Source organism: Drosophila nasuta, chromosome 2R (assembly GCF_023558535.2).
Source record: "Drosophila nasuta strain 15112-1781.00 chromosome 2R, ASM2355853v1, whole genome shotgun sequence".
NCBI lineage: Eukaryota > Metazoa > Arthropoda > Insecta > Diptera > Drosophilidae > Drosophila > Drosophila nasuta.
The window spans coordinates 30,452,948-30,476,146 of record NC_083456.1 but is presented as its reverse complement, the minus strand read 5'-3'; the positions used below and the strand labels follow the sequence as shown (position 1 = coordinate 30,476,146).

The window sequence follows — 23,199 nt, the reverse complement described above, 5'->3', positions numbered from 1 at the left end:
CTAAGAGCAGCGCTTGCTTTGTGGGTCAAATGTGAACGTTGACTAACAAAAAAAAACAAAAACCTGGCAGAACTGTGCCAGCAACGAGCCAAAGTCAAACGCATTGTAACGGCGCCTACAGCAACGTGTATTGAATTCGGCCTAAAAGTTTACTAAGTTTAAGTCAAGGTTGATGTTGTTGCAAGTAGCTCCTAAAAGTATGCACTTGTTAGTCTGTCGAGTTGAGCTTAAAGCAGCGCTGTAAGCAGCTGATAAGCCGAGCAGTGCTGTAAAACTGCTGATAAGCTTGAAGTGCATCGGTTGCACTGGAAAGCTCAGCTTTGACATCTGCGCCAGCTGCATCAGCTTGAGCGCGGCCAACTTAGTGAAAGCCGGTTCCGGTTTGAGCATTTTTCTAATGACCGGCTGCGTACATAGACGCGTAATTATTGAAGATTTAAATCGGAAGGCATCGAGCGCTATTGGGAATTTTTTTTATTGTCTTTGCTATTATTTGGTAAGAGAAAAGTTTTATAGTGTCATAGGAGGACTCCGTGTAATTAAAATTTTGTTCGCAGGATTGGTTTTGCTGCCTTCAAGGCCTTGTTTCTTGCTTCGCAGCATACCGCCAGTTTGCTTCGGCCAAGTGCCGCAGCTTATCCAGCGGAGCACCCCTGCAGGCCATTCTCGGCCAGCGGAGCACCCCTGTAGGCCATTCTCGGTCAGCGGAGCGCCCTGCGCCGGCATTCTCGGCCAGCGGAGCACCCTCTCCGGCCCTCACGGCCAGCGGAGCACCCTGCACCGGCCCTCTCGGCCAGCGGAGCACCTCTCCGGCCCTCACGGCCAGCGGAGCACCCCTGCACCGGCCCTCTCGGCCAGCGGAGCACCTCTCCGGCCCTCACGGCCAGCGGAGCACCCCTGCACCGGCTCTCTCGGCCAGCGGAGCACCTCTCCGGCCCTCACGGCCAGCGGAGCACCCTGCACCGGCATTCTCGGCCAGCGGAGCGCCTCTACAGGCCACTGCCTGGCCAGCGAAGCGCCTTTAGGTGCCAACTTTAACTCTCTGACAGCATCATCTCATCTTTGCTTTCCTGAACATCAGCGACCAGATCGCTTACATATATAGTGTGTGTGTGTTAAAGTGAATTTATGAGAAATTAAAACCCAAATCTGAAAAGTTTAAAATGATGCGCTACATTGTATAAAACAAAAAAAATAGTGAAACAATATGATAGAGTAAAAGCTCAACAGTGTAGCGCCGCTCAGCACAAGTTAAAATGAAACATGTTGAGAAAAATTTAGTATTGCAAAAAGCGCAGAAATTGCACAGAAATATTAAAAATTAAAATAATTAAATTTAATTTAATTTAGTTAAAATTGTTTAAAAAAAATGAATACGATACAAAGTTAAAAGTTGAAATTATTTAAAAATTGAAAGTGCATTTGTTCACAAAATTAGTTAAAATTTCAAATTAATAGTAAAGCGCTACTGCAATTGCAGAATTTCAAAATTGCACAAAAAAGAAAATAAAAGTTAAAAGTTAAGTTCAAAAGTTAAAAGATAAAATGATTTAGAATTAAAAGGAATTAGCGCAGCTGTTTTGTTGATAAAAAAAAAAAAAATAAAAATAAAAAGTTAAAATTAGAACATGTATTGTGCCACATTCAATTAAAAATAACAGCGCTAAAATATTGTAAAACAACAAATTAAAAAGTTGAAGCGCTACAAGAATTAAACAAAACAAATGTACAAATATAAAAGAAATAGTTGAAATTAAATAAGAAATTGTAGAGCCATGAGAATTGAGAATTTAAAACAATTGTTGAATGTGAAGTGCACAAGTTACAAAAAAATTTAAAATATAAAACAAAACAGCTAAAAGCTTAGAAGGCAAAATGCCTAAACGAAAATTATTATATTAAATTAAATTAAACAAATAAGTTATGAAAATCAGTGCCAAGTTATGAAATATCAAAATTAAAACAAAAATTAAAACGTATGCAAATTATATTGAATAACTAGTACCAGTTTCGCGTAGGTACAATATGAAGTGTTTCGGTGAAAGTTGTATTTTTTTATTTTTAATTTAGCACTGTTCCAGCACACCTTCGTCGGAGATCGATCGCCGCCGCAGGAGTTCTGTTGGTGAGTTTTTATTGTGAAACACACACTTTATACTTTCACCTCGATTTACATTGTACAAACACGAATTATAAATTTATAGAAAAGCATACGAAAAGAAATTAAAACTATTAAATATTATAAAAAAAAAATAGGTTTGAAGATAAATTATAAAATTAGATCAAAGTTTAAAATTTGGTACATGAAATAATACAAAGCACTGAAAGTAAAATACATTATATATTTAAAAGAAACTTTAAAAGAAATATTGCAACTATCCTCTTGTAGTATTATTGATCATTTTGTACTATTTTTATTTATAATGCCATATTGTTTAATATCTATCATTAATTAAATATTGTATACCATGAAATAATTTACTTTTCATTTAGCCGAAACAAGCCAGCGACACCACTGTCGTAGGGTTAAAAGGGATCACCAGAGCCATGCTCTGATGCTGTGATCATAGGTTGGGAGGGGACTTCATCACTTGACAGCTGTGATGGCCTGCCTCAATTCTCGCTCTTTCTTTCTCTCTCTTTCTGTCTCTCTCTCTCTCTCTTATTCTCTCTTTGTTTTTTCCTAATTTTTTGAGACATTTTTGGATCTTTCTTCTCTTTCCGGCTAGTTTTCTAGCAATCCCTTCTTCGTCGCAGCACGCTCAATTTCTGATCTTAAATTAATAATAATGAGCAGCGAAGAAAGGGCTATTGGCATAAGCAAGACCACCACCCCCAAAGCCGACGAGCTAGAGCCGGACTCTAAAGCGTGCCCCGCAAATGCCGATAGCCCTGTCGCCTTGTGCTTCTTCTCGTTGCACGTTACAGTTATAATTAATTATTATTAATTAAGAAAAGTGGCGCCCAACGTGTAGGGCCTTAGTGAGTACAGTAAATACTCATTAAGACTCTCGGTTAAATTCAAATATCGTACTCTTAAATCTTTTTATCTTCTTTTCATTCATTTTCTTTTTCATTCATTTCTTTTCAAAAATTCGACTTTATCTCAAATTTGTTATGGATTACAAGAAGGAATACACAATCAGTTCCTTTTGGCCAAAAAGAAAAAGTTGGATTGGAATTTTCCCTTTTAATTTTTGTATTTGCCAATGATGAAGTATATATTTTTATGAGGAATACAAATAAATTCAACCACGGTTGGTTATTTGGCCCATTTAAATTGGTTTTCATCATTGGTGAAGCAGGCCGAAAAGGAAAAGTTGTGTAGGAATTTTCCCTTGTAATTCTTGTACTTGCCAATAATGGAGTATTTATTTTTATGAGGAAATACAAAATAATTCAACTACGGTAGATTATTTTGGCCCATTTAAATTAATTTTCAGTATTGGTGAAACAGCACAAATTTTGATGTTCTTCATGTCAGTCGAATGGAATGTGTAAATATTTTGTTTAGAAAATTTTGCAACCTCGAATGACTGAAGAATATCCAAAATTGAATTCTTCTTCTTTCGAATTTTCGTTTCTAATTATTGAATTTGCCAATAATGTGGAATTTATTTGTATGAGGAAATACAAATAAATTCAACTACGGTTGGTTATTTGGCCCGTTTAATTTATTCCTCATTATTGGTGAAACGGTTCAAATTTTAATGTTCTTTATGTCAGACGGCTTGGAATATGTAGACATTTTAATTGGAAAATGCTACAACCACGAATGACTGAGGAATACCTAAATTTGAAATTCTTCTCCTTAGGAATTAGGCTTCTCTGATTTTCTGGAATACAACAAAAGTATTGTAAACTGCTTTGTTGTCCGTAAATCAGGTCTAATCTTGATGGAAAATACATTTAATACACTATTTCTATTTCTTTTTTTTGGGAATTTTGGTAGTGAATGAAATTACCCTACGATATGTGGTTGTCAGGCTTTGTTATCGGCTAAAAATATTTATGAATTATTTCTTTATATCTCTACGTTATTTTTGGTTCCTTTGAATAGTACCATTTTTGTATTTTTTTTAATTTTTATTATTTATTTATCTATTATTTTTTTTTGTTTATATACATTGTTCGTTGGTTAGTAAATTTTTGGTTTTTTCTTCTGTTGATAATTTTCGATTAAGATCGACTCTGGAAACATTTATTAGCTCTATAGTTTGTTTCGTTCCCTTTGAAAAATGAGTGTTGCTCGATCGCCGAACAAGGGAGCGATGGGCTTGCCTATCGCTTCATGTCCTTTATGCAAAAAGGAAATTAAGTCCGTTGCAGAGGCGTATAGAACCGCATGCAACCACGAGTTTCACAAAAGTGCATAGAATTGCATTTTAAAACGAAGGACAAATGCCCAGTTTGTCAAGTGCAATCCAGGCCAGTTGAGCCACCGAATACTCAAGGGTTGCAAACTCGCTCACAGTCTAAAAGCCGTCAGGCAGAAGAGCGGAGTAGCGATTCAGTGACGGATGACGTTGCTAGCACATCGCAAACGAGATCGAACATACGCGTAAGTGATTCAGAGAATCCTGAATCCGTGAATGCTCTTTCCTTGCTCGCTATGGAGAGAAGATTGCTCACTACTCTCCGAGAGGATGGCCGAACTAATTCAGAGTTCGGTCGTAGATAGTGTGCAAAGGTTGATCGCGACTCCAGCAAATAGCGATGTTAGAACCAGCACACCTCCAACAGGGCAGAGAATGGAAAGTAGGCCTGAGTATGTCAGAGAGCAAAACTTCAATGCTGACTCTGCAAGGATCAATTCTGGCACTCCAATGTCGCATGTATCCGACCTATTAAATAGGCCAGACAAGGTAGTGCAAGTATTAAATAGTTGGAAAATGAAATTCTCTGGAACAGGAGTATCCGTTGACAATTTTATATATAGAGCAGAGGCACTCACACATCAGACCTTAGGCGGGAATTTTGTTGTTCTATGTAAGCATGCTAGCGTACTTTTCGAAGGCAAGGCCCTCGAATTCTATTGGCGTTACCACAAAAGCGTCTATGATGTGAAATGGGAAGAATTGTGCGCAGCCTTGCGATCACAGTTCAGAATCGCACGAAACGATTGTGACATAGAGGAGCTTATTAGGAACAGAAAACAGAAACCGAATGAGTCGTTTGACAGTTTTTACGAAGGCTTATCTGTGTTAATAGATCAGTTAGAAGTGCCGTGGTCTACTCTGAAGGTCGTTCGCGTCCTTAAAAACAATTTAAGGCCTGAAATACGGCATGAGCTGTTAAATGTAGACGTAAAAACTGTGTCAGATTTGAGGGAGATATGCCGTCGACGCGAAACCTTTTTGGACGATGTCCAAAAGTCTCACGGCTACGTAAAAAGGACACCATTTAGACGTGAAGTCGCAGAGTTTGTAGATTGTCAAACTCAGAGTATTGAGTCAGAATGCGAAAGCGAGTTAGACATAGAAGCTCTATCCTTGGTATGTTGGAATTGCCGTAAGGAAGGACACCGATACCAGGATTGCGTATCAGACCGAAGAGTCTTTTGTTATGGCTGTGGAGCAGCTAACACGTACAAGCCGAGTTGTGGCAAGTGCTCAAAAAACTCCAAGCCCGGCACGTCGAAGTCAGCGTGCAAACCGAAGACTCCGAGTGCCTCACGAAGCCAAGCGACAATGACGGACGAGTGACGGAAGTCTCACAACTTCCACCATACACTTTACCAAATGTGAAAATTTTACCGGACTTACAAAGCGATGGCAGCTTATTGCTACATCAAAAAATACCAATATTGAAAGAGAAAACCGTTCTTACAAATGATTTTTCACCAGATTTTACGAAATCCAAAACTCGAAGCACAAAGCGCATTAAATCGTTTTGGCAGCAGGTCAAAAGTGTGTGCTAGGGTTAGAACACATAGGCACACTCTCACCTGGATCTAGTGATCCTCGACCATTTTTGTCCGTTCGAATTCTCAATCGCACTGTGTACGGTCTGCTGGATTCAGGGGCTTCAATAAGTTGTTGCGGAGGAGCGCTAGCAAAAGAAATTATTGAGAATAAAATCGCATTTAAAGAAATTAAGAAAAGCGCAACCACTGCCGATGGAAGACTTCAGCAAGTTGTAGGGCGGATGAAAGTTAAGGTAGAGTACGCTAATCTTGAAAAACTCTTAGAAGTTTATATTGTTCCATCCCTGAAACAAGACCTGTATTTGGGTATTGATTTCTGGAAGCTTTACGATCTTCTTCCGAAAAATCTAGAAGTAGCCAGTGTCGAAGATTTTAACACCAAAGTTGAAGATGAGGACCAACATGAATTATCGAACAGTGACAGGGCCAAGCTAGCTCTTGTGATAGAGTGTTTTCCTTCATTTGCTCGAAAGGGATTAGGGAAGACAAAGTTAATTTCGCATTCTATAGATGTGGGCGGCGCTAAGCCTATTAAGCAGCGACATTTCCCAGTCTCGCCTGCTGTAGAAAAGGCGATGTATGCTGAAATAGACAGGATGCTGGAACTGGGAGTGATAGAAGAGTCAGAAAGCGCCTGGTCTTCTCAATCGTTATGGTAACAAAACCAGGCAAAGTGCGAATCTGTTTAGACTGCCGTAAAGTTAACAGCTTCACGGAGAAAGATGCGTATCCACTTCCTCAAATTAACGGCATTTTGAGTAGACTACCTAAAGCTGAGTTCATCACCAGCTTAGATTTAAAGGATGCGTATTGGCAAGTGCCTCTCGAGGTGCAAGCCCGAGATAAAACGGCTTTCACTGTCCCTGGTAGGCCGTTATATCAATTTAAGGTTATGCCTTTTGGATTGTGTAACGCGACTAGCACTATGTCGCGATTGATGGACAAGGTAGTACCGGCCCATCTTAGAAATGAAGTATTTGTATATTTAGACGATTTGCTTATAGTCTCATCTAGCTTCAATGGCCATTTGGAGGTGTTGAGAGAGATAGCTCTCCACATTGAGCGTGCAGGTCTGACAATCAACATTGGCAAAAGTCATTTCTGCATGCGCCGTGTGCGCTATTTGGGCCACATAATCGGAGACGGTGGAATTAAGACTGACCCAGAGAAAGTCAGAGCCATAAAAGATTTTCCACTTCCGAAAACATTACGAGGTTTGCGAAGCTTCATGGGTTTGTGCGGTTGGTATCGCAAGTTCGTTCCGAATTTTGCCTCGTTAGCTTCACCTTTAACTGATTTAATGACCACTAAACGAAGATTTAGTATGACACCGGAAGCATGCACAGCATTCGACGTGTTGAAATCACGCCTTAGTGAAGCTCCCGTGTTATGCAGCCCTGATTTTACTAAGCCATTCGCAATACATTGCGATGCTAGTAAATCTGGCGTTGGGGCAGTGTTAGTTCAATTGAATGAGAACGGAGATGAACGTCCAGTGGCTTTCATTTCGAAAAAACTCAACAAAGCTCAACGCAATTACACTGTCACCGAGCAAGAGTGTTTAGCAGCGATTGTAGCACTGAAGAATTTTCGTGCTTACGTGGAAGGACACGAGTTCACCATTGTGACTGATCATGCTTCATTAAAATGGCTGATGTCCAACCATGATTTAAATTCACGTCTAGCTCGTTGGGCATTATCGTTACAAAGGTATCGTTTTAAAATAGAACATCGGAAAGGCTCGATGAATGTGGTACCAGATTCTCTGTCGAGAGTGAATGAAGATGGCGTGGCTGCCATAGACTTACGACAGGGTTTAATTGTGGATTTAGACTCGCCACATTTCAAGTCTCAAGAGTACTTGGAGTTGCTCGATAGCGTAAAAGCTAATAGTACAAATTTTCCGGATTTAAAAGTTGATAGTGGCTACGTGTATCGTAAGGCTGAGCATTTGACAGGAGAGCAGATACATGACGAGTATGCCTGGAAACTCTGGATACCAAAAGAATTGGTCCCTGAAATTCTTTTCCAGTCACATGACAGTCCTTTGTGCTCACATGGGGGTATCCACAAAACCATCGAAAGAGTGAGGAGATATTATTTCTGGCCTGGTCTCGTTTCTGATGTTAAAGCTTACATCAACGCTTGTGAAGTTTGTAAAACTACGAAAGCACCAAATCATGCTCTGAGACCTCCTTTGGGTAAAGCTCCTGAAAGTCAGCGGTTTTTCCAACGCCTTTTATTGACTTTCTTGGACCGTATCCCCGATCAAGGAGTGGAAATATTGGAATATTTATAGTACTCGACCATTTCTCAAAATATGTTTTCCTTAAGCCAGTAAAAAAAATAAACGCGGCTCTCGTAATTAAATATCTGGAAGGAGAATTATTCATGACTTTCGGCGTTCCAGAAACTATTGTCTCTGACAATGGATCGCAGTTTCGCTCTGAGGCGTTTCAAAAGCTCTTGAAACAGTATGGAGTAAATCAAATGTTCACCGCTGTTCATTCCCCTCAAGCGAATGCATCTGAACGAGTTAATCGCTCGGTAATTTCGGGAATAAGAGCTTACTTGCGTCCAGATCAGAAGGATTGGGACGAAAGCTTAAGCAAAATATGCTGTGCTTTGAGATCGTCCGTGCATTCGAGCATCGGTACTTCTCCATATTACATGGCTTTCGGCCAGCACATGATTACGTCGGGGTCAACATATGCATTGCTTAGAAAGCTAAACATGCTGGATGATCGATCATTAGTATTTAATCGACAGGACTCTTTTGATTTGATCCGTAAGAATGCATGTAAGCTGATGCAACTTAAGCATGATGTGAACGAGAAACGTTACAATTTGCGGTCAAGAATAATAACTTTCGCGCCAGGACAAGAAGTGTTCCGTCGAAATTTCAAGCAAAGTTGCTTCCAGACTGGTTATAATGCAAAGTTTGGTCCCGCATTTCTAAAGGCGCGAGTTCGTAGAAAACTCGGCAATTCGAATTATGAGCTCGAAGATTTACAAGGCCATTTGCTAGGCAATTATCATGTCAAGGACATTCGACAATGATGTTGCTTCCGGCGGTATCAGTCTAGGGTATCTATTGAAAGGAAATACCCTAGTCTGATTGTAGCGGGGGGGTTTTGTAACGGCGCCTACAGCAACGTGTATTGAATTCGGCCTAAAAGTTTACTAAGTTTAAGTCAAGGTTGATGTTGTTGCAAGTAGCTCCTAAAAGTATGCACTTGTTAGTCTGTCGAGTTGAGCTTAAAGCAGCGCTGTAAGCAGCTGATAAGCCGAGCAGTGCTGTAAAACTGCTGATAAGCTTGAAGTGCATCGGTTGCACTGGAAAGCTCAGCTTTGACATCTGCGCCAGCTGCATCAGCTTGAGCGCGGCCAACTTAGTGAAAGCCGGTTCCGGTTTGAGCATTTTTCTAATGACCGGCTGCGTACATAGACGCGTAATTATTGAAGATTTAAATCGGAAGGCATCGAGCGCTATTGGGAATTTTTTTTATTGTCTTTGCTATTATTTGGTAAGAGAAAAGTTTTATAGTGTCATAGGAGGACTCCGTGTAATTAAAATTTTGTTCGCAGGATTGGTTTTGCTGCCTTCAAGGCCTTGTTTCTTGCTTCGCAGCATACCGCCAGTTTGCTTCGGCCAAGTGCCGCAGCTTATCCAGCGGAGCACCCCTGCAGGCCATTCTCGGCCAGCGGAGCACCCCTGTAGGCCATTCTCGGTCAGCGGAGCGCCCTGCGCCGGCATTCTCGGCCAGCGGAGCACCCTCTCCGGCCCTCACGGCCAGCGGAGCACCCCTGCACCGGCCCTCTCGGCCAGCGGAGCACCTCTCCGGCCCTCACGGCCAGCGGAGCACCCCTGCACCGGCCCTCTCGGCCAGCGGAGCACCTCTCCGGCCCTCACGGCCAGCGGAGCACCCCTGCACCGGCTCTCTCGGCCAGCGGAGCACCTCTCCGGCCCTCACGGCCAGCGGAGCACCCCTGCACCGGCCCTCTCGGCCAGCGGGCGCCTCTACAGGCCACTGCCTGGCCAGCGAAGCGCCTTTAGGTGCCAACTTTAACTCTCTGACAGCATCATCTCATCTTTGCTTTCCTGAACATCAGCGACCAGATCGCTTACATATATAGTGTGTGTGTGTTAAAGTGAATTTATGAGAAATTAAAACCCAAATCTGAAAAGTTTAAAATGATGCGCTACATTGTATAAAACAAAAAAAATAGTGAAACAATATGATAGAGTAAAAGCTCAACAGTGTAGCGCCGCTCAGCACAAGTTAAAATGAAACATGTTGAGAAAAATTTAGTATTGCAAAAGCGCAGAAATTGCACAGAAATATTAAAAATTAAAATAATTAAATTTAATTTAATTTAGTTAAAATTGTTTAAAAAAAATGAATACGATACAAAGTTAAAAGTTGAAATTATTTAAAAATTGAAAGTGCATTTGTTCACAAAATTAGTTAAAATTTCAAATTAATAGTAAAGCGCTACTGCAATTGCAGAATTTCAAAATTGCACAAAAAAGAAAATAAAAGTTAAAAGTTAAGTTCAAAAGTTAAAAGATAAAATGATTTAGAATTAAAAGGAATTAGCGCAGCTGTTTTGTTGATAAAAAAAAAATAAAAATAAAAAGTTAAAATTAGAACATGTATTGTGCCACATTCAATTAAAAATAACAGCGCTAAAATATTGTAAAACAACAAATTAAAAAAGTTGAAGCGCTACAAGAATTAAACAAAACAAATGTACAAATATAAAAGAAATAGTTGAAATTAAATAAGAAATTGTAGAGCCATGAGAATTGAGAATTTAAAACAATTGTTGAATGTGAAGTGCACAAGTTACAAAAAAATTTAAAATATAAAACAAAACAGCTAAAAGCTTAGAAGGCAAAATGCCTAAACGAAAATTATTATATTAAATTAAATTAAACAAATAAGTTATGAAAATCAGTGCCAAGTTATGAAATATCAAAATTAAAACAAAAATTAAAACGTATGCAAATTATATTGAATAACTAGTACCAGTTTCGCGTAGGTACAATATGAAGTGTTTCGGTGAAAGTTGTATTTTTTTATTTTTAATTTAGCACTGTTCCAGCACACCTTCGTCGGAGATCGATCGCCGCCGCAGGAGTTCTGTTGGTGAGTTTTTATTGTGAAACACACACTTTATACTTTCACCTCGATTTACATTGTACAAACACGAATTATAAATTTATAGAAAAGCATACGAAAAGAAATTAAAAACTATTAAATATTATAAAAAAAAAATAGGTTTGAAGATAAATTATAAAATTAGATCAAAGTTTAAAATTTGGTACATGAAATAATACAAAGCACTGAAAGTAAAATACATTATATATTTAAAAGAAACTTTAAAAGAAATATTGCAACTATCCTCTTGTAGTATTATTGATCATTTTGTACTATTTTTATTTATAATGCCATATTGTTTAATATCTATCATTAATTAAATATTGTATACCATGAAATAATTTACTTTTCATTTAGCCGAAACAAGCCAGCGACACCACTGTCGTAGGGTTAAAAGGGATCACCAGAGCCATGCTCTGATGCTGTGATCATAGGTTGGGAGGGGACTTCATCACTTGACAGCTGTGATGGCCTGCCTCAATTCTCGCTCTTTCTTTCTCTCTCTTTCTGTCTCTCTCTCTCTCTCTTATTCTCTCTTTGTTTTTTCCTAATTTTTTGAGACATTTTTGGATCTTTCTTCTCTTTCCGGCTAGTTTTCTAGCAATCCCTTCTTCGTCGCAGCACGCTCAATTTCTGATCTTAAATTAATAATAATGAGCAGCGAAGAAAGGGCTATTGGCATAAGCAAGACCACCACCCCCAAAGCCGACGAGCTAGAGCCGGACTCTAAAGCGTGCCCCGCAAATGCCGATAGCCCTGTCGCCTTGTGCTTCTTCTCGTTGCACGTTACAGCATTGACCACAAAGGTGTTCCAATTTTGGACTTCACGTATAAATCAGCGAAACACCGTCGACGAGAACTTGGCACAAATCCATTAACACTCACATTTGTAGCCCGTAGTTGTCGCATGCAAAGCAAACGTTGTAATTGAAATCTATTTGGCCAACGAGTAAACTTGGCCAACATGCAAGTCAGCCAAGAGCAAGACATCAGCTGAGTCGTCTTCGGCGCCTTCGACGTTAGTGGCATGTTAACAAAATGAACTTTTAATAAATTCATTACGATGGCACTTTACGAGCTCGGGCTTGGCTCGGGCTACACCCCGTTCTGCAAAGTGCATTGGTTTAATGCAGCTCAGCTCCCCCCCTTCGACATTACGTATACGCCCCGTACATTTATGGACAATCAACTTTATGGCCACACAACTTGAGCGTATGTATGTGTGTGTTTCTAGCTCACTGTTTATTGTCGCTTTGCACTTGTGCTTGACTTTTCCAAGATATTTTCCAAATCGAAGTTATGTGGTTTGCCACTCGACGTAGTTGCTGGGGTTTGCCTCTTGTTTTATTGATGTGCGCTGCAGCAATGTTCGCATCTAAATGGATCACTAAGAGCTCCTAAAGTCGAGCACAAATCAAATGGCAACAAAACTGCTTTCATAAATGTCACATTATAATTAAGTTTTCAATATTCCAATTGCTCACATATTAAGCTCAGACATTCTTCGTGCTTGACCAAAAAGTTGCTCGCTCAACTTTGAATAAAGTTTATTGCCAGAGAAATTAAAACTTGATTTATGTATCAAAAGAATATATTGCTTTCCAAATGGCAACTATTTTTCTATTTTCTAAATTGATGAATATGAAATATCGTTTTCAGAGAGTTTAACCAAATGCATATTGTGGGGACGTAGCAACCTTTGGCTAATAACTCAACTGATGGCAATTTAATATAGCAATTTTATAGCCTCAGGGTCAGGCAAAAGAATGTGACATCAATGTGTAGTGTATGTACACACAATTTTAGTAATCACTGTGCAAGGTCAACAGTCAAATAGCAGTTAAAAATGTGTGTGTTTGACCGAGCGAGGAAAAAGAAGCGAAAAACAAATGAAATGAGGCGGCGATGGTATCTTAAAATGAAATAAATTACAGCGCACATCGCACTGCGCTGCGTTGACCCAAATGCGAAATAGGCAAAGCAAGAATGTCACTGGGAATGGAAATCAAAATAAAAATGTCAACAGCAAACAATGCGGGAGGAGTCTGCCACGGCCAGCTGATTATCGCTAATTGCGCTCGAGGAAATAGAAATTAAACGATCCACAGTCAGGCAGCAGTCAGCAGGCAGAGAGTCGCAATTTTTTTTTGTTGAAATTAAATTGAGGTCAGTTTGCTTCTCGAATTAATTGCAGCAATAATTGTGCAGGACAAGGTTAAAGCAGCAGGCAACGCTATGAATGCCAATACAACATTTGATTTCTGTTTGTGTTCAGACTCCAAATAAAATATTGGAGTTCAGATGAGAGAACGTCTCACTGGGTTAGAACGCACGGATGATGCCTGAGGTAGGCTATGACAATGTAATTGAATCCGATGAATATCACACTAACATCTAGATCTCTTTCTCTCTCTCCGAAACTCACATTCACATTCATTACCTGACAAGGTTAACAAAATTTCAGTTCTACGAAAAATGTTCGGTTTCGATAAAAAAAAAACCGCTAATTCGTACATCGTGCCACAGAATTCCGCCGCGAAGCTAGAACAGAAATCAACATCGAACAACAACAACAGCAACAAGGATCCACTGAAGGAGCAAGTTGAAAACCTTAAAGAGAATCACTACGAACGCAGCAATATGAACAAGTGTCCGCATTGCGAGAACATGGCCAAGAACTTTCTGTACCTGGAGAGTCTAATACGCAACAACTGTGACAAGAATCAAAAGTGCAGCTTGTGCCAATCGTCGCTGAAGTATCTACAGTATGTCAATCGCAACATAATGCAGGTCTTTGGCAATTTCGATTCGATTGTGCAGGCTGCACGAGTCTTCGCCAGCCAGTCACCGCCAACTCCCAAATACGCTGTGAAGAAGCCACAAATCCAAGAGCCCCAACAGCAGCAGCAAGGAGTGAGAGCTCAAGGCGGTGCCTTGCTGCCAGCACAGAAGAGCGCTAAATTGTTGAAGGCTGTCAAGTCACAGAAGTCGAAGAAGTCCATGAAATCATCCAAGTCGGCCAAGAGCGTGTCCAAGTCGAACAAGAACATGAACAAGAACAAGAAATCGAAGATTGCTTCCAAAAGCCGTGTCCACATCGCCGGCCGTGGCAAAATGGTCCTCAAGAGTAAATACAAGTCCAAGGCGGCTGGCAAATCGGGCAAGTTATCAAGACAGATAAGCAAAGTCGTTCGCAGCGCCAGTCAATATCAAAACTTGCACTCCAGCAAGTCGAAGAAGCTGAAGACGAAGCAACGCGTCCATCCACAGCCTACGAGTATCAATTGGAATCTGCTCAAGCGAAATATGCCCAAGCGTATGAAAGCCCTTGGCGTCAATTAGAAAATCAAGTGGAGAACAACTTGTATGGAGAGACCAATTTTTGAATTGAAACCTTTTTGTACGTTTTATCAAAATTTTCAGTTTCAAATATATTAATTTATCTTTTTTTTGGTTTTAGTGCATCCAATTTTTCGCATGCGTCTGACAGCCTGCACACGCAGCTGTTGGCCATTTTCAATGTTGGCTTAAATGTCACTCACATATTTATGCTTATTATTTTGACGTGTCTCGCAATTTGCATAATTCGCTCTTTTGACCAGCCTAAAATCTGTTAAACGCGTTGCCCTTGCTCCTAGCTTTCTGCACGCCGTTTTCATAATTTTTGTCAAATTTTTCGCCAAATTACCGGCGGCAGGTCCATAAATGTTGCACTAAAGCCCCGCATTCTATGTTGGGGTTTATTATAATTTTGGTCGATATTTGAGGCGCATGTTGTTGTGACGCTACTGAACCCATTAAGCAATAGAGCTGAGTGCAAATAGGCTTAGCTTCAACTATTTTAGACAAATTTAAGAGTTGGATTTTGACATACTCTAAAAATACTAATACTAATACTAATAAAAAATATACTAATATACTAATATACTGATATACCGATATACTGATATACTGATATACTGATATACTAATATACTAATATACCAAAATACCGATATACTGATATACTAATATACCAAAATACCGATATACTGATATACCAAAATATTGATATACTGATATACCAAAATACTGATATACTGATATACCAAAATACTGATATACCAAAATACTGATACACTGATATACCAAAATACTGATACACTGATCTACCAAAATACTGATATACTGATATACCAAAATACTGATATACCAACATACTGATATACCAAAAGACTGATATACCAAAATACTGATATACTGATATACCAAAATATTGATTTACCAAAATACTGATATACCAAAATACTGATATACCAAAAGACTGATATACCAAAATACTGATATACTGATAAACCAAAATACTGATACAACAAATATACCAAAATACTAATATATACCAGAATACTAATATATACCAAAATACTAATATATACCAAAATACTAATATATACCAAAATACTAATGTAGTAATTTACTTAAATGGTAATGTTTATCAAGTTTTTATTTTCAATCGCGACAATATCATTGAAAATATGAAACATTTAATTTAGCTAACATATTTAATATTTTGCTTGACAAATATAAAGTATTAAAGACAGTATTTTCAAAAATACTATAATAATGTAATGTATAATTCTATAAGTAAAAACATTTTTCATATGTAATAAATTCGCAAATTAATCATCTTCAGGTACGCATTGAAATCTACTCTCCCCTTTTTTGCATTTACAGGGTATCGGCCTGTCGCCTAAGCTTAGTATAGAAATATCAAGGCTTTGCCACCTTTTGTGTTGAATGAAGAGTTTTGCGACAACAAAACTCACAAATTTCGGGGGCTGTTTGTTGGGCACAAACGCGCTTTTTTTTTATTAATTGTTGCAAATATTATTTTAAATTCAAGTGTTGACAGACGCGCAATTAGTGTTCGCTTGCCCTTTCGCTGTTTAGAAGGCGAAACTTCAATACGCAGCAGAGGAATGTGTGTTGTGTTGTGTGTGTGTGTGTGTGTGTGTGTACGGCACAACCAAATATTTTGTCAATTTAAATTCAAGCGTTGGGTAAACGTTGAGCAGCATCGTTGTATGCGGACGGCCGGAAAGCGGCTAAGCAGATTTCTAACCCAACTGACTTTTGGGCCGCGTCCGGCAGTTTGACAATTTTTCGGCCAGCGCCCTCAAATATGCCGCATACGCAGCTGTGACCCCCAAATGGACGACCCAACATTTGTTTATCCCGCCGCTGACCAAGTGTGTGTCGATGGGTGTGTCTGTGTGTGTGTGTGTTCGCTTCGATGGCCATTTGGCTAAAACTTATTAGACACGAGTGTATTTAGCGCATATGTGCCTGGTTATGTGTAACTAACTGCGCCCCTTGCCTCGCCCCCCACCCACACCACAAGCCAGATAATTCTAGGACCCACTTGCTCCCTTCCTCCCCCTTCCCCTCCTCCTTACGCACACACGCATAGACACATAACATACACATGCATACACAAATAAATCGGATTGCCGTTGCGTTGTTTTTTTTTTCATACTGTGTCTACTGGGAGTATTTAATGCGAGTCCTTATCACTGGCATGAGTGGCGAATCCTTCCAGTTAGTGGACATCAGTTGTAGATGCTTTTAAATTCAATTTAAAAGATGCGAAAGATGTGAACAGTTTGCTACACTCATAACTACTTTCTACACTAGTGCTGTGCAATCGTCGTTCAATTTACTGAATAACTCCATTCGTTTAATTGTGATCAGTGAACTAGATCGTGAAGCTCGTTCGCTTATTTTCGCTTATTCCTAGAACTAATCGAACAGCAAAAGTAAACAACTGAACCACATATATCGAACAAAAAATAGAAATTAACACTGAACCAATAAAAAGGTCATGAAGAGTTTCATGGTGAACCTTGAAAGTGATCTATTTAATTCTTTCACAAATGGTGAACACATTCAATTCGTTCACTTAGCTGAATATGATTATATTTTTGTTCATTCGTTCGTTCGTTCTTGAACAATTTAACATTATACCTCGCTGTCTCGAATAAGCAGTATTCAATGAACAGTTCGGTACCAATTATTTTAAAATATGAAATATAATATGTAACTTGATTTCACAAATGGTGAACTTTATCAATTTGTTCACTATAATAAGACTCTTTTCATTCATTAGTTTTTCGTTCGTGAACTTCTCAACACTATTCTACACCAGTCGCCAAACATAAGTTGTATTCAATGGACACTTGAGTACCAATTATTTTGAAATGCGAAATATGAAAGTCGCTTTAAATAAAGTACATTCATATTTATTGCTTGCTGAAATCAAGTCTATCTTATTTGCTTCTTCATATCGCAGCTCTTTCAAACTAGAGTATATTTCTATGTAACATAGTGCAAGAGACATATGATATGCTTCTCTAGTCTATGTTGCCACAGCTGTTACTTCCATTCACTGTAGCGCATTGATAAATTCGTGCCCGCTGCATTGTTTTCCCTGCTGGGGAAAAACAAGGAGAAATAATATTTTTCTGTTAGCGCCGAGAGCGGGCCAAAACAACGTTGGCAGACCCCCAAAAAGCTGGATGTGTGTGTGTGTCGCTGCTGATGCTGCCGCACAATTCCTTTGTAATTAGATAACGCAACAAAGCAGCAACATGGCAACCACAGCATTTCCGCCTGCCTGCCTCCTGTTCGCCATCCTGCAGCCATCCTGCCTAGCTGCCTAGCTGCCTGCCCTCCAGGCTGTTGCCCGGCTCGTCTCGGTCGAGTCGCTTGACCAGAGCGAGACAAGCGCATTCAGCTGCACCCAAATAGGCTCACACAATCCCTCCCAGCCTTCCCTTCTCCTCCCCTCGCTTCCCACTCTCCATCGTTCCTCGTTGCACACGACGTGCGTTGCATTTCCCGTGCTGTTTTCGTTTTACGTAAAATGTTGAGGGCATTTTCTGATTATTTTGCAAAATCGCAACATTTGCCGTTACCATTGGCAGCATAATTAGCCACCTCTCAGCCCCTCCTACGCCCACCAACTAAGCCCGATCTAACTGCTATTTGTAAGCAAAATTTCTTGTTATTGCGTACAATTTCGCACCGCAAAACGCTTCAATGCGCTTTCAGCCAGCGTAGTCAGTATCTGCCATAATAACAAAAGGAGCTTGTTAGTTGCAAATAGTGTTCCCAACCTGGGCTAGAAGTTTACCAACGACTTTGTTATTTTTGTGGAGTCTATTCTATAGGGACAGCAATAAAATGTGATCAAAATAAATTTTAATACAACTTTTGTGGCATAAAATAGTATTAAACACAGAATAGTATTAACACAAAATTTAAAAAGATATACTTAATGTTCAAATTTAATAACAAATTAAAATGTAGTTATAAGTTTTATTTCAAATGATTATTGACAATAATTAATGCTAGAAGTTTACCAACGACTTTGTTATTTTTGTAGAGTCTATTCTATTGGGATAGCAATAAAATGTGATCAAAATAAATTTTAATACAACATTTGTGGCATAAAATAGTATTAAATAAATTGAAATTCTGAATAAACTTTTCCTGTTCTAACACAGAATATAAAAGATATACTTAATTTCAAATTTAATAACAAATTAAAATGTAATTATAAGTTTCAATACAATTCATTATTGGCCATAATTAATGCTTGATAACAATGGTAAATAGTAATAAAATATTCCCAGAAATTGAATTTAGCTTATATTAGTTAGAATTAATTGGTTTATTAGTATTCAACCCCGAATTAAGTTTCTATTAATCTATTATTTGCAATATTTAAAATAATTAATCCTACGAGGGACAAATCTTTATAAAATATAAATTGTTAATCTTTTTAAACTATAAAGATTAGTTGTATTAAACTATAATCTAATATCTTTAATAATAATATATTATTGCTGTACGGAAATAAAAAAGATTTTCTATAAAGAGGAATTCAAATGCAATAAAACGTAATTATTATTATTATTTTTATCCAATTAAGTTCGTTTAGTAGAAAATTTACCAGACTTTAAGCGACATGAAAATCTCATATTAAAAACGCTTAAATTTTATATTAATCCATTAAAAATTTTCAAAAATATGCAGCAATCGAGTTTAGCTAAAATCAAATTACATTTTGCATAACTAGTAAACAATATTTAAATGACTAGTCAAGTAATATTAGCTACAAAATGAGGTGATCAAATTAGTTCAAGGACATTAAGTTAAGCCCTTCAGCTAGAAGTTTAAACTGATCAAAAGGTTGCCTTACAAAGAAAGTTTTATTATTCGGCAGTAAATAGGTTGACTGTCTCTTGAGTCACACCAATATTTAGTGCCCAACACATCTGCAGAATGCGCTTTGCAATGTTGCAAATGCGACCAGATAAAATATGTTTGCAGGAGTAGAGGAAGAAAGAGAGAGCGAAAAGCTTCCTCAGTAGAAGGTATCTTCTGGGTCTTGGCTTTCAGATTCGGCGAAACCCGAGCTGACCATGATTAGTTGATTAGATGTTGGCGTCTGTGAGATACGGGAAGACACGTATGCGGGCACGCAAATATATCACGCTCGAGTTTGTTGTGCAGTCGACTGGGAGAGCAGCTGAAGCTTTGGTGCATTGCTAGCTACACCTGGCCATAATTAGCTGCTCATCGAGACAGAGAAGAGAGAATGGAAGAGTGGAGCGAACGAGGGAGAGCGACAAACAAATGACCCACAAGATGAAGATTTACTGTGCTCTCATGCAACTAAACTTAATATTTCACGTGCATTTAACCTCCGGGTTTAAATGTCGTAATTTTCTCATTGGCATCCCAAGCCAAGGCAAACCAAACCAAACGAAGCCAAGTCGAGCTCCTTCCTGAGGCATTGCACGAATGTTTTACTGTCTCAAACTTTGTCTCAATTACGTGCGTGCCAGGGAAGCAGACAGGACTCCACTTTGGCCACGACTAAATATTAAGACTACGAATGCGAGTCAACTGAGTACGAGTATGAGTATGAGAGTCAGTATGAGTACACAACTATGAGTATGAGTATTCTGTTGAAGTTGCTGCCACCCCCTTCTTCTTTCGCCTCCTCTCTGTCCTTCACATTGATGTCGCTCTTCCCGTTCCCGTTTCCCGTTTGTCATTGGTAACTTTTAATTAAAAGTTTCATCCGAGTAATGGGATATTTGCACTACGAAATGCGATGTCGACCAAGACGATACCAAGCATGATACTTGCGCAATATTTGTGGGTGTCTCTGCCTCGGTTGCTTGTGCCACTTTTGCCTCTATTGGTTGCAAGTATCTAATTGCCAAAAGGATTTGCCTTACAGAATGTTCCGATGACCTTCCCTCCCACTCTCGCTCCCGCTTTACCTCATTTTTATTGGCCGCCGAAAAACTTTGCCCAGCCATTGCCAAACTATGCCCCACTTCCTGTTCTCCTTCTCCTCCGCTCCTCGGCTCCTCCGCTCCTTACAACGTGAGCCAAGTTAATGAGCGGCTAACGTCACGTGCGCAATTAATGTGAAGGCGTTTTAATTAAGGGGTTGCTAAAGATCGACTGCTAAATGTGCTACAACAACGACAACAGCAACAAAAAAAAAATGGGCACAAGCAAATAATTTAATCGCACCGCTTTGATTTTTAAACGCGAACTTCCAATTGTTGCGTAGGCTTGACCTACATTCTGAAACTGTGTTTAGTTTAAGATTTATGAGCGCGTATATGAAAATAAAGTAAAAAATATAAATCATTTATTTAACTTAAAGTTAGTTAGACCAAAGGCGAAACATTCACGTGTTTCTAAGCTATAAAGTTGAACCAGTTTGTGAACCGCTTTAAAAAACTTTAAAGCAAACACAAATAAAGCAGCTCGCAATTTATATAAACACTTCGAGCCACCATGTCATAAAATTCAATGCGGCACTTCTAAACTGTTCAATGAAACGCGAGACTGAACCGTTCATTAAACCGGTTCAATGCTTTTAAATCTAAGCCAAATATGCATACGTGTAGCTCGAATGAAACACAAACTATATGAAAATAAAGTTAGAGTGCTAAATACGATACTATAAATGCAAAATTTCAACACTATACTTGACTAAAATGCTAAACCATTTGGTGAACCGGTTCAGAAGCTTTAGAACAAAACAACAAACCAAATTATTATGTCATATATACCATATTAATGCCACACTGCTAAATTGTTTAATAAACCGCTTATTAAACTGGTTCACTGCTATGAAATCGAGGCCAAATATGCATATGTGCAACTGGAAGCAAGTGAATCAAAATAAAGTTAAAATACTAAATACGCTTACCTTAATACAATATTTCAACACAATAGTGAACCTTGCACATGAACCGCTTGTTGAACCGGTTCAGAAGCTTTAGACGAAAAGAATTATAGAAGTTATTATGTGATAAATTTGAAATCAACTCTTTGCTTAACCCCAATCTGAACCACTTATTAAACCGGTTCGATGCTCTAAAATTGAGGCTAAATATGCATATGAGTAACTCAAATGAAACAAGATTAATTTAAACTCTAAAATCGTTAGCCTAAATACAAAATTTCAGCATAAAACTCAGCCTTGCTGTTGAACCACTTTTTTAACCGGTTCATAATAAGCTTTAGACCAAAAGAATTAAACACGTTATTATGTCATCAATTTCAATACTCATATTCTCAACTGTTTGCTTAAACGCAAAACCCAATCGCTTATTAAAGTGGTTCGATGCTCTAGAATCGAAGCCAAATATGCAGAACTATGCTTAAACAGAGAAGAGCAAGCATTTTGGCACCACAACACAATTACGAAGAGGCCATATATCGTCGGCATGCGCCTAATAGCCTCCAAGGACAGCAAACAGAAGCAACGAACCGGCGAACCAGAGAATACAGAATAGAGAAGCTGACGAGAGCAGGAAGATGTATTTACGAATGGATCAGTCCATAAAGTGGAAGATTTAACCACTGCGCCTCCTCTTGCTGTGACTTTTTGGGGTGTTTCGGGGTTTCGGAGTTTGAGGGTGTTGCCTAATCGCTGGCGGATGTCCGTTCAGAAAATTTGCTTTCATTGTTTTCAGTTTGTGCGAGAAGCGAATCGCTTTTGCTTTTGCCTTTTTGGCATTTCAGAGTCCCTTTCCTTTTCTCTTTATTTTTTTTTTTTTTTGTTGATTTCATTTTTGGGTTTGATTGTTTGTGTGAATGTGTGTGTGAGTGTGTGTTTTGTCGTGCTGCATTCTTGTCGAGTTTGTTGTCAGCATTCCCTTTCAATTTCCTCATCCACTCGAACTAGCATCCTTCCGCTGACTTGTCGTCAGGACCAATCGAACAATGTCTGCCGTTGGTCAATCGTCAGTGGGAAATATAAAGTATTAAAGACAGTATTTTCAAAAATACTATAATAATGTAATGTATAATTCTATAAGTAAAAACATTTTTCATATGTAATAAATTCGCAAATTAATCATCTTCAGGTACGCATTGAAATCTACTCTCCCCTTTTTTGCATTTACAGGGTATCGGCCTGTCGCCTAAGCTTAGTATAGAAATATCAAGGCTTTGCCACCTTTTGTGTTGAATGAAGAGTTTTGCGACAACAAAACTCACAAATTTCGGGGCTGTTTGTTGGGCACAAACGCGCTTTTTATTAATTGTTGCAAATATTATTTTAAATTCAAGTGTTGACAGACGCGCAATTAGTGTTCGCTTGCCCTTTCGCTGTTTAGAAGGCGAAACTTCAATACGCAGCAGAGGAATGTGTGTTGTGTTGTGTGTGTGTGTGTGTGTGTGTGTACGGCACAACCAAATATTTTGTCAATTTAAATTCAAGCGTTGGGTAAACGTTGAGCAGCATCGTTGTATGCGGACGGCCGGAAAGCGGCTAAGCAGATTTCTAACCCAACTGACTTTTGGGCCGCGTCCGGCAGTTTGACAATTTTTCGGCCAGCGCCCTCAAATATGCCGCATACGCAGCTGTGACCCCCAAATGGACGACCCAACATTTGTTTATCCCGCCGCTGACCAAGTGTGTGTCGATGGGTGTGTCTGTGTGTGTGTGTGTTCGCTTCGATGGCCATTTGGCTAAAACTTATTAGACACGAGTGTATTTAGCGCATATGTGCCTGGTTATGTGTAACT

The 23,199-nt window shown here is 39.0% G+C and overlaps 2 protein-coding genes across 2 annotated transcripts; both read left to right on the top strand.

The window, feature by feature from the left end:
• The first annotated feature begins 253 nt into the window (after nt 1-253).
• Nucleotides 254-2,117, top strand: LOC132785478 (skin secretory protein xP2-like). The gene is made up of 3 exons (XM_060791598.1): nt 254-496; nt 558-745; nt 806-2,117. The coding sequence occupies exons 1-3, from the start codon at nt 398-400 to the stop codon at nt 1,023-1,025; spliced, it is 507 nt and encodes a 168-aa protein (XP_060647581.1). The 5' UTR covers nt 254-397; the 3' UTR covers nt 1,026-2,117.
• An 11,219-nt stretch (nt 2,118-13,336) lies between these two features.
• LOC132786499 (uncharacterized) lies at nt 13,337-14,541 on the top strand. The gene is made up of 2 exons (XM_060793039.1): nt 13,337-13,438; nt 13,540-14,541. The coding sequence occupies exons 1-2, from the start codon at nt 13,427-13,429 to the stop codon at nt 14,431-14,433; spliced, it is 906 nt and encodes a 301-aa protein (XP_060649022.1). The 5' UTR covers nt 13,337-13,426; the 3' UTR covers nt 14,434-14,541.
• Nucleotides 14,542-23,199: the final 8,658 nt, after the last annotated feature.